Source organism: Balaenoptera ricei, chromosome 2, assembly GCF_028023285.1.
Source record: "Balaenoptera ricei isolate mBalRic1 chromosome 2, mBalRic1.hap2, whole genome shotgun sequence".
In the NCBI taxonomy this organism is placed as follows: Eukaryota; Metazoa; Chordata; class Mammalia; order Artiodactyla; family Balaenopteridae; genus Balaenoptera; species Balaenoptera ricei.
In genome coordinates, this window is record NC_082640.1 from 110,942,243 (window position 1) to 110,954,822 (window position 12,580).

The 12,580-nt window shown below is 40.0% G+C and overlaps 1 protein-coding gene across 4 annotated transcripts in view; it reads left to right on the plus strand.

Moving 5' to 3' along the window:
* Positions 1-12,580, plus strand: part of RYR3 (ryanodine receptor 3) — a 553,341-nt gene that overhangs the window by 318,452 nt on the left and 222,309 nt on the right. For all 4 annotated transcript variants that reach the window (XM_059913701.1, XM_059913702.1, XM_059913703.1 and 1 more), the window contains exon 20: positions 11,738-11,954. In XM_059913701.1, the coding sequence (XP_059769684.1) occupies positions 11,738-11,954 (217 nt within the window). The remainder of the gene's footprint in view (positions 1-11,737; positions 11,955-12,580) is intronic.

A 12,580-nucleotide genomic window follows, 5' to 3' on the forward strand; every position in this document is an offset into this window, starting at 1 on the left:
ATGACTCTTTTTGAATTATGGTTTTCTCAGGGTATATGTCCAGTAGTGGGATTGCTGGGTCATATGGTAGTTCTATTTTTTGTTTTTGAAGGAACCTCCATGCTGTTCTCCACAGTGGCTGTATCAATTTACATTCCCACCAGCAAGAGGGTTCCCTTTCCTCCACACCCTCTCCAGCATTTATTGTTTGTAGATTTTTTGATGATGGCCATTCTGACTGGTGTGAGGTGATACCTCATTGTAGTTTTGATTTGCATTTCTCTAATGATTAGTGATGTTGAGCATCTTTTCATGTGTTTGTTGACAATCTGTATATCTTCTTTGGAGAAATGTCTATTTAGGTCTTCTGCCCATTTTTGGATTGGGTTGTTTGTTTTTTTGATATTGAGCTGCATGAGCTGCTTGTAAGTTTTGGAGATTAATCCTTTGTCAGTTGCTTCATTTGCAAATATTTTCTCCCATTCTGAGGGTTGTCTTTTGGTCTTGTGTATGGTTTCCTTTGATGTGCAAAAGCTTTTAAGTTTCATTAGGTCCCATTTGTTTATTTTTGTTTTTATTTCCATTTCTCTAGGAGCTGGGTCAGAAAGGATCTTGCTGTGATATATGTCATAGAGTGTTCTGCCTATGTTTTCCTCTAAGAGTTTGATAGTGTCTGGCCTTACATTTAGGTCTTTAATCCATTTTGAGTTTATTTTTGTGTATGGTGTTAGGGAGTGTTCTAATTTCATTCTTTTACATGTAGCTGTCCAGTCTTCCCAACACCACTTAATGAAGAGGCTGTCTTTTCTCCATTGTATATTCTTGCTTCCTTTATTAAAAATAAGGCGACCATATGTGAATGGGTTTATCTCTGGGCTTTCAATCCTGTTCCATTGATCTATATTTCTGTTTTTGTGCCAGTACCATACTGTCTTGATTACTGTAGCTTTGCAGTATAGTATGAAGTCCGGGAACCTGATACCTCCAGCTCCGTTTTTCTTTCTCAAGAGTGCTTTGGCTATTCGGGATCTTTTGTGTTTCCATACAACTTGTGAAATTTTTTGTTTTAGTTCTGTGAAAAATGCCATTGGTAGTTTGATAGGGATTGCATTGAATCTGTAGATTGGTTTGGGTAGTATAGTCATTTTCACAATGTTGATTCTTCCAATCTAAGATCATGGTATTTCTCTCCATCTGTTTATATCATCTTTAATTTCTTTCATCAGTGTCTTATAGTTTTGTGCATACAGGTCTTTTGTCTCCTTTGATAGGTTTATTCCTAGGTATTTTATTCTTTTTGTTGCAATGGTGAATGGTAGTGTTTCCTTAATTTCTCTTTCAGATTTTTCATCATTGTTGTATAGGAATGCAAGAGATTTCTGTGCATTAATTTTGTATCCTGCTACTTTACCAGATTCATTGATTAGCTCTAGTAGTTTTCTGGTAGCGTCTGTAGGATTCTCTATGTATAGTATCATGTCATCTGCAAACAGTGACAGCTTTACTTCTTCTTTTCCGATTTGGATTCCTTTTATTTCTTTTCCTTCTCTGATTGCTGTGGCTAAAACTTCCAAAACTATGTTGAATAATAGTGGTGAGAGTGGGCAACCTTGTCTTGTTCCTGATCTTAGTGGAAATGGTTTCAGTTTTTCACCATTGAGGACAATGTTGGCTGTGGGTTTGTCATATATGGCCTTTATTACGTTGAGGTAAGTTCCCTCTATGCCTACGTTCTGGAAGGTTTTAGTCATAAATCGGTGTTGAATTTTGTCAAAACTTTTTCTGCATATATTGAGATGATTATATGCTTTTTATCCTTCAATTTGTTAATATGGTGTATCACATTGATTTGCGTATATTGAAGAATCCTTGCATTCCTGGGATAAACCCCACTTGATCATGGTGTATGATCCTTTTAATCTGCTGTTGGATTCTGTTTGCTAGTATTTTGTTGAGAATTTTTGCATCTATGTTCATCAGTGATATTGGCCTGTAGTTTTCTTTCTTTGTGACATCTTTGTCTGGTTTTGGTATCAGGGTGATGGTGGCCTCGTAGAATGAATTTGGGAGTGTTCCTCCCTCTGCTATATTTTGGAAGAGTTTGAGAAGGATAGGTGTTAGCTCTTCTCTAAATGTTTGATAGAATTTGCCTGTGAAGCCATCTGGTCCTGGGCTTTTATTTGTTGGAAGATTTTTAATCACTGTCTCAATGTCAGTGCTCGTGATTGGTCTGTTTATATTTTCTATTTCTTCCGGGTTCAGTCTCAGAAGGTTGTGCTTTTCTAAGAATGTGTTCATTTCTTCCCAGTTGTCTATTTTATTGGCATATAGTTGCTTGTAGTAATCTCTCATGATCCTTTGTATTTCTGCAGTGGCCGTTGTTACTTCTCCTTTTTCATTTCTAATTCTAATGATTTGAGTCTTCTCCCTTTTTTTCTTGATGACTCTGGCTAATGGTTTATCAGTTTTGTTTATCTTCTCAAAGAACCATCTTTTAGTTTTATTGATCTTTGCTATTGTTTCCTTCATTTCTTTTTCATTTATTTCTGATCTGATCTTTATGATTTCTTTCCTTCTGCTAACTTTGGGGGTTTTTTGTTCTTCTTTCTCGAATTGCTTTCGGTGTAAGGTTAGGTTGTTTATTTGAGATGTTTCTTGTTTCTTGAGGTAGGATTGTATTGCTATAAACTTCCCTCTTAGAACTGCTTTTGCTGCATCCCATAGGTTTTGGGTTGTCGTGTTTTCATTGTCATTTTTTTCTAGGTATTTTTTGATTTCCTCTTTGATTTCTTCAGTGATCTCTTGGTTATTAAGTAGTGTATTGTTTAGCCTCCATGTATTTGTTGCCCCTTTCCTGTACCAGTTGGATGCTGTATTAATTATTTTACTCTGACAATACATTTTAACATTTGTAAGGCAAGACCTCATTATAACTATTTTGTCGCAAAATTTTCTTAGCCATTCTTGATCCCTGCTTTTTAAGGAGATCGTAATTGATTGAGTGGGAGACTAGAATCAGTACAGTTAGAATCTTGCTGGTTTCCATTGGAAAAGGCCATGAAAAGAGGAGAGTTGTGGAGAGCAGACACTTAAAGCTGGGACCACAAAAAATCCATCTGAGAGCTTCTGGTATCCAAGTGATGGGACTTCCAGAGTGATACCACTGTGATAGGTCTCAGTACCTCCGGAAGATGGATAAATCAAGGCATATTCATATATTTTCCAAAAAAGGATAAAACTTTCATTCTGTCTCAATTAAATAGACTATTTAGGAATAAAGAATTATCCTTTGGATATGATATTCAGCCTTTGGAATTTGACACAGATATGCAGACATACATACTATACAGCAGGGGTCCCAACCCCCTGTTAGGAACCGGGCCGCACAGCAGGAGGTGAGTGGTGGGCAGCAAAGCTTCATCTGCTGCTCCCCACTGCTCGCGTTACCACCTGAACCATCCCCCCCAACCCCTGTCCATGGAAAAATTGCCTTCCACGAAACCAGTCCCTGGTGCCAAAAAAGTTGGGGACTGCTGGTATACACTACAGGTGTACCTCGTTTTATTGCGCTTTGCTTTATTGCAGTTTTTACAAACTGTAGCTTTGTGGCAAGCCTGCATGGAGCAAGTCTATTGACGCCATTTTTCTAACAGCATTATTTTTTAATTAATGTATGTACATTTTTTTTTAGACAGAATGCTATTGTGCACTTAACAGACGATGGGATAGTGTAAACAGCTTTTATATGCACTGGGAAACCAAAATATTCATGTGACTCACTTTATTGTGATACTTGCTTTATGTGGTGTCTGGAACCAAAGTCACAATATCTCCAAGGTACACCTGTAATATATGTTTGCAAACATACATAGCAACACAGTATACACATCCCTACACATGTACACACACACATATAGACATATTTATAAACATACCCGTGTAGATGGATATAATATATTGAAATTAAGCATTTTCATTGTTTGTGGTTCTTGTAACAAATGGAGAACCACTATAGTAAAACCTTACTTAAGGTTGTAAATATGCCCATCGCAGGTTAAGCCAGAGACTCTTAACATCAGCCTTAGGAACTATAGTCTAAAGAGTTGAGAGTTCTTTACCTGTGTTTCTCTGTGCTGACAATATTTCCATGAGAATTTCACCCCAATTCTCCCTTTTGAAGTGTGACAGAATGTATCATTCCTATTGCTATCCATAGGGAGCATGTAGACAACAAGAAGCGTTATTGAAAGACAGAGGCACTGTAAACACAAAGAAAACTGATTGGAACAAACTGATTCCCTCTGGCAATCAGGGGGAAAACCAGCAGAAGCCCCATTGTACATCTTTCCCACCCCATTCCCCAGGAGTAAAGAAAAAGAGCAGAAATCTAAATCCAATGTAACAGCATTTGGATCATCCACCTGTTGGCTCAGTGCCTTCCCTGGAGAAGCAAGGTCACTGAGCAGTCAGTTCTCAGGACTGCATTTGCCTGGGTAGTTAATGGCCTTGGTCACCCCGCATCAGTGCCCTTCCCTTTTTTCTTTGTTTCGACTATATCCTACTCACTGGGTTTCACTAATTTTCAAAGAAAGCCCACCTACTTCCCAAGCATCTCATCTGAGAGAAGTGCTTAGCTAGAAGTCAAATCTCTGGAGAAAGAGGTCTTTGCCAGTCTGCTGGCTAGTGGACTTTTCTGCATATTCTGTGTTTAGCAAACAGTATATCCGATCTCAGATGTTGTATGACTTTTAATCGTTAACTCATCCACCCGATCCCCCCTCAGTTCAAAGAGATAGGAATTTTTGAGTGTGATATGATTTTTGTTGTTGGGGATTTTTTGAAATCTTCTCTTTGCAAAGATTGTGGCTAGTAGGGGAAGAGATAGGGGGCTGAGAGGTATTCATATGTAAAAGATGTTTCTAGTATCTTGTGTCTAGGTCAGCAGATCATGCATCCTTCTCAGTGCACAGGAGAAAAGAAGCAGAGTTCCAAGATAAGAACAATGAGACGTCTAACACATTTAGAAGGCACAACTGCTGAGAGAATTTAAGAACTAGGGGTCCAGATGCGTTGACTTGAAAACTTAACAGCTTAGACATAAGAACCTCTTGCTCATAGCAGTTGAATGAGGGTAAGCTGAAAAGTTGTATCAGGGGACTTGATGTCTCTTAAGCCTCCTTTCTATCAGGAAAATATCACCTGTGTCATATTCCTGTCTTTGGTTCTCAGAACCTGATATGGTCTGAGGAGAGATGGAATCACAGTTGGTTGCATACTTGGGAAATACATTTTACTGAAATACATCCAGCCCGTCACACGATGTCTTTGCTCAGGGTCAATGCTGGTCCTGTCTTGGAGTAGCCAATTCTTTTATTTTCACTTATGAGCAAATGAGATCAATATACCAGTACTTACTCTTACGTCAATTGGTAAAATATGATTCGGTGCGGAAACCCAGCACTTCCTCTCCGTACTACTTTAGTTCAGTTGTACAAAAAGCTAGAAAGAGAAAACAAGTTATTAATCCAAGTTAAAGTACCTTATTGAAAATAAATGTGTTTAATAACAAAATTGAAAAGAAATTATTGTTTTCACCCAATATAGTAGAGTACTTGCCTAGTTCCATAGTGTCCCTCCCAGCAAGGTACAAGGTTATTCCTCTCTAGAAAGAGATTCTTCTCCCATCATACAAACATTGAGAATTGTTTCTCATGTTTACTTTCAACTTCTGTGAGCCCTCTAAATTAGATTTCTCTCCTATGGCCCCATTTTCCTCCTCGGTCTTTACTGAGGTCATGGTCTTGAATTTGTGACCCCACAATTATTTTTATAATTACAAACTATGTTGTTAATAATACCTGATTAGGCTGTCCTTGCCAGCAGTCATTGGAGAGCAAAATCTTTTTCAATTAGATTTACCCACAGTGAAGTCAAAAGCAGCCTGAGTCATTACTAATAAAATCCACAAATCAATATGTGCTCTCTTTTCTAACTATTATGAATGTGCCTCGTTAGTTTCCTTCTCACTGTGGTTTGTTTGTGGAGGGTATTATTAGTGTAACAGGCCCTCAGTGTAACAACCCTATTCATTCTGGGACAGAATTTGGGATGATGCATGTGTACCTTGGAGCCCACCCAAAAGTTGAATTACTTAAATACCAGGAAGCTCTTATTAAAAGGTAATCTCACCCTGCCAAGTGGTATGATGGCATGGGCCACATGGAGAACATTACGCAGAAGCCACAGTGTGTAGTGAAATTTGGGAGCTACTTTTAGTTTTGCAGAAAATTGATGAGTTAGTCACTGTAGTAGAATATATTTTATAGCTATGGTTAAATTCCCCGTAGATCTACTTAATCTTCTTATGTAACTCTTTTACCAGCCCTTTCTCATTTATAAAAGCAACACTATCCAAAGATGGTTGGTATTTGCGGTTGCTGTTTGTTTTCTGTTGGTATCCACCAGGCTTGGCTAAAATTCAGGTAACCAGTAGCTTAGCTATTTGCAGCTTGCTGTGGTCAATGCTGTGGAAATTATTACTGAGATAAATATACTTTTGCAGAGAACATGATGAGCGCTGGCTGGATTGCCCTGGGCTTTCATCAAACACTGGCCAGAAAGAAATATGAATGTGAGAACATACATAACTCCAATTGTTCTCCCGTCTTAGCAATATGGACTAAAGATGCAATTATGAATCATGACTTATGAATTGAATTTAGGTCAGCAGAAGCTCGCTAATTCTTTCTCCTCCTAACCACAGCCTGTATCTTTTTCTTCTTTGGAACGCCATCCCAACTCCTGGGAGGAATTCATTAAGAATAATGGGACATCTAGTAAGACTAAAATGATTTCACAGTTTGCTAGCACGCTATGAATAAGGAAACCTAGTCATCCTTTTTGAGCATAGCAAAGGTTTGTCTTGATTTTTACTCTATTGTTTTTTCATGGATCAGTCTTTCAAACTTGGGGATTTGTGATAGGTATTCTCATGTCTTCTGCAAACTGGCAAACAAAAATGCACAAATCTTAAAAGATGAAATTGGAAATGCTAGTGGGGATTTTTCAATGCAGTTTTCTCTGTTTTTTTAAAATTAGTCAATAAAAAATTCCTCTACACATCCTCAAACTTCACTACTCCCAGGCGGCTATTACTGAAGCTATTACTCATCTCTAAAGTGGAGAAATCTAAGGACACAGTCACTGACTGTAATCACTTTAGGAAGAAAAAAAAACCTTGGAGAGCCGATGGCATGTCTGAGTTATAGGAAGAACCCCAGAAGATGATACATGTGCTTTAGTGGAAGAGATTAAATTGATTAATGAAATTGATTTTTAAAATCTATTAATGTAGAGAAAAATTGGAGGGTAAAGAAGAACTAATTTTAATGAGCTCCGTTCTTAAATTATCTTTTTATTTTCAATTTAACATTTTTTTGCGATGCTGAGAGAGTCAGTGGAACCCAAGGAGCAGGGAAGAATATACTTAGAGAAGAGAGGTTTATATTCTAATTGGAAATTTAAATCTTTTAAATTTCAAAGGGTTTAAAAGATAAACAGTAAGTGCCAGATAACAGATTTATTGGAAGAAGTAGACTAGATAGGTGTAACTTCTGTTGGTTCTCTTTCCACCCCTTCAAATCCATGCTCTGGACTCCTGGATAAGTTCTTGGGCGAGTTCTATAGCCTTCATTACTTCTTTTAAGGCCAGGAACCATCTTGCCAATACTTTAAAAAAAAAATTCCATCTTCTGAGTAGTATAAAAACTCCAGATTTGTATCCAATTAATATTTGAGCCCTACCCGACTCCCCCTGCAGTTTGAGGTCAGGCTCCTCTTCAGTTAGCTAGCTCCTTTCTCATGCCCTTCTGGAGTCTAGGGTCCAGCCCAGACCCAAGATGACTGGGGGATGGGCACATCTGATGGAGTTGGTGCAGCTGCCTTGTGGCATCAGGACTTTTGTAGCAGTTGCACAATTGCTGCTTCTTTCTCTTCTGAGGCTCTTTTGTAGCTTTCTTGGAGAGCACCAGGCTGGAAGCGTCCAACTTCAGTTCCCTTGACTTGGCTTTACCACCTGTGTTGGTTGCTCCCTTCTGGTTGACCCCAGACCTCCCCCGTCCCCTCCCCCTCCAGCTGCATGGGCCTCCTACCTCCCCCAGCTCCTGGGTTTCTGATCTCTGCTCAGTCATTTGCCTTTCCGGCCAGAATTCCTTTCTGATGGCTGGCAGCTGGCTCATTTCTCCCTCTACTCTTCACTATCACTAGGCAGATATGACCCTCACTACATCCAGGGGGTGCTCACAAACTTCTGAGTACTTCCTTACAGCCCTCATTTGACTCCTGATGGGAAAGAACTCCCATCCCTTTCTCCCTGATGGTTTTCTCCAAATGAATTCTTTACCTTTCTTATCAGCGTGGAGGTATGGGGTGGGCTAAAGCTGAACAGGTTTCATAGTTTTTTGATGGATCCTCATAATTGGTCCAGCACTTCACTTCAGGATGAGAAAATATTGGCATCGTCTGAATTAGTTGCCTTTGGGACTCCTGCTAAAATGGAGACAGAGGGGATCCCGTTTTAATATCCTCAAATAATTAAGGTGGGCTTCAGGTATTTTATTTCTTTCTTTTGATTGTTTCCTTTAAGCCTGTATTTGATCCCCATTATTTCCTTTGACCTGGACAATCTGGGTGTCTCAGAGGGAGTTCATGAGGACCACCAGTATTGGTGGTGGTTTGCTGGAGCCCTTCCCACAGACTCTGGGCAGCGAGGGAAGGAGCCACAGATGGCAGGGCTGTTGTCTGGCAGGACTTGGGAAGCTACCCAGAACCATTCCTTCTACCCACTGAAGCACAGCATAATGGCGTTGGAAGACGAACGCTTCAGTAAGCAGTAAACGCTGATTTCTGGCTACGTTAATTTTTCATTTTACAGTCTTTGTGGCCATTCAAGGTGATAAGATTAAGCTGTAAAACCAGATTATCATTCTCCTTTTAATAACTGACTCTAAAAGCAGCATTGTTCTCCCTGAGTGCTACACGGCTTTCCACCTTTCTTGATTTGTTATCTATCCAGAAGACAACAGCAGATTTTAAAACATAAGAGAAGTGTTCAGACTAAATGGAACTGGCGAGAGAGCTTATGAATAATTAAATCCATCTAGACGGCTTCATAAGAGATCATTTGCTTGGCCTTGGAATCCGTACGCTAGTGAGTAACAGAGAATACAGTTACTGTACAAGCTCCCAGGAAGCTTCAGCTCTTCACAGGAAGGATGCTCAGTGAGAAGGGAGAAGCAGAAAACTTCCCACACAAATTCTTTGTTCAAAACAATTTAGTTTTATCCCATAGTTTCAGCATGTCAGTAACACAATCTGTTATGTTGCAACTGAATTTTGGAAAGTTCTCAATAAATTTTAAGTCTTAGTCATTATTTCCTGAAGTTTTACTAAATTAGTAACACTGCAGGCTAATGACTCAATTTTGTTCTTATATCATTGTTCATAGTCTTAATACACATAAATCGTGCCCTGTCATATAACATTTAATGTAGGAACGTTCACAAGGGACAGTTGTGGTTCTAATTCTATATTGTTGTTGCTTACTAGTTTAAAATGGGAAAGTTGGAGGCTTCATATGATTTCTGTAATTAATTTTACAACAGCATTTTATAAAATGCTGTTTGGATAAAAATTTTGTTTATATTGGGAAGGGGAGAAAAATCCTAAATGTCTTTTACTCAGAGAGATTTTCATTTTCCAGTTTTATCATTAGGCTACACACAATCACAGTTACTCAGCCAACACTGAGACTCTCTCGCAAGGCTGCCCCACCAGAATATTCCAGTTAAAGGACATGAGATCTAGTGGAGAGTGTTGTTAGAGCTTTGCTAGATCATAACCTTTCCCACATATACCTCACCCCCCTCCACACACACAGGCTCACTCCATCACCAGTTCCTAACAAAATTGGGATCTAACTGCTGCTTTCCAGCTTGGCTTTCATCACCTTGGTCCAACCCCCCCTCATGTCTCTTTGGGACTAGATTGGTGTCAGGTGCCTCCTACATAGAGCAGCTAGAAGAATCCTATATTTCTTCCTCCTTAAAATCCCTCAGAAGCTGCTCACCGGGAAGAAAATTCCAACTCAGAGACCTTGCCTGATCTAGCCCTGCCCCCTGCCATCTCATCTCTTAGCCCCTTGGGCTCTCCGTGTTCTCACTCACACTGCCCTCCACCCAAGCTCTTCCCTACCTCAGGGCCTTTGCACGTGTTGTTCCTCTGCCTGGAATGCTCTTCCTCCAGATTTTGAACTCATTGGCTCCTCCTTTTCCCTCGGGGTTAACAAAAATATCTCCCCCTCGGAGAAGCCTTTGTAGCCTCCAATCTAGGACTCTCCTCCTTCCCCGAGTTGTTTCAGTCTCCCTCTTTATTCCCTCATCAGATGTCTCCCAATCAGTAATTATCCTATTTGTCTCACTGGATGCCTGCTCTGTGACACCAGGGACAGGGTATTCTTTGTTCATTGCTGAATCCCCAGTATGGAGAACAGTGCAAGTCGTATGGGCTCAGTAAATAGTTGTTACGCAGAGGGAAAGAGGGAGGGAGTGAATACGTGTAGCTGCTATGTGTATGGATGGATTTTTCCTGTGTAAAGTTATTGTTGATTCTGCAGGGCTGTGTATCTTGCCATGTCTTAATTATTTAAAATTGCAGTCATATTTTCTCATCAATTTAATATGGTTGAAGTTGATCTACAAAAGCTATATATCTAGTCCCAAACCTAAGAGCCTATGACCCTCACTTTCACCCTCTTCTTGTAGAGGATCTGTGGGCTCTAACCCTAACCCTAACTTAATAATATATATGGGGCTGAAATTCAGCCAGAATGCTGAATTAAAATATTGAAAGACTTCAGTTTATTGGTAATTAGTGCCTGCCATGACTGTGGCCCCCCAAGGATCCTTCCCTCTTCCTTGGGAGGCCCCTGTGGGCACTGCTGGAGTGGGCCAGAGCATCAGGCCTGGATGGCAGCAAGGCAGTGGTGCCCCTGAGAAGGCACTGGGACCCTAGTGAGCAAACACTTGATGCCTATTTGGCACCCCCATGGCTGTAACCACCTGCTGATGCTTCCTCACAGTCGCCCTCATATGGCTGCTTTGGGGAACCGCAGCCTCTTCAGTGTTATCATTTCTATTAAAGCCTCTTGGCATGTATACCATTTCTGTTTAATACTCTCGTGTTACTTGATCTTTTACCTGCACCTTAAAATGGGAATGTCCTATTTTCCCCAAATATTTATATCATGTTTTCTTTCATCATTGTGTGAGTAACCTCTCTCAAGTAAAAAGACTTGAAGTTCTCATGCTGTAGTTTGAATGTGATCTTTTCAGAAAATAATGTCATCATCATTATCACTGTTACTCTTTTCAAACTGTAGTAATAATATCTACAGTAATGATTCCCCTACTAGAGTAAGGATGAACTTGATTTTTAAAATCTAGTGGTTTTAAAGTATAAGTTCATTTTTAAGAACTTAGCTGACATGGTCAACTGAGAATCACAGGCACTATGAATTGACAGTCAGCTTTCTCTCCACTGCTTTGTTGTGTACTTTAGAGTGTTTGCTGTGATGAATCTGAAATCATTCACTTCCCAAAAAAATAATTTGGGTAGGGAGAGCTGATCTTTAACTTTCACTTATTTGGGCTGGCATATATTTTTTTAACCTCTCTCTTCCTGGTCTCTCCAAATAACGCAGAGTACGTTTCCTGATGGGGGGACGTCACGGAGAATTTAAGTTCCTGCCTCCCTCTGGCTACGCCCCTTGCTACGAAGCCTTACTTCCAAAAGAAAAGATGAGATTGGAGCCCGTCAAAGAGTATAAACGTGATGCTGAAGGTGTTCGAGATCTGTTGGGTACCACCCAGTTCCTCTCCCAAGCTTCTTTCATTCCGTGCCCCATAGATACCAGTCAGGTAGGTCTGAGCTGCCAACAGAAGGCAGCCCATGGAGATGATGTAATAGGGTTAAATCCTCCTTGCTGCATTGTCTTTGAAACATTCTTATCATACATTCTACAGAATTGTCGTGATGTGTGAACAACCATTATTCTTCACGTTTCCACCATATGCGGCAATTGAGCTCTTGAAGGATTTTGCAACCAATGAACACGTTAAGCACTTGCTACATGCAAGGCACTGTACTAGGTTCTGTGAGGCATAGGCAGAAGTGTGACAGTATTCTCTGGGAATGCACAACCAAGTTGAAGAGATAAGAAGCTAATGTGTGATTTTTTTTTCAAGTCCAAATGTAATATGCAGAATGATCGTGTACACAAATAAATGCTACAGACATTCTTTATGCTAGAATGTTTCTAAAAGTCTGTGTAGAGAGATGGCATTCAGTCAGGACCTTTAATAAACTTAAATGGAGAGGGGCATCCAGGGGTAAAGTAACAGGAATGGGATGAATAAGAGCCTGGAAGTAGAAACACAAAATAGGGACAGGTGGCAATGAATATTCTCCTGGCTGGATGCTTGGAGGAGGAGGAGCAGGTAGGAGAAGAGTGGGAAGTAAAACTGAAAGCAGCAGGGGAGAGCAT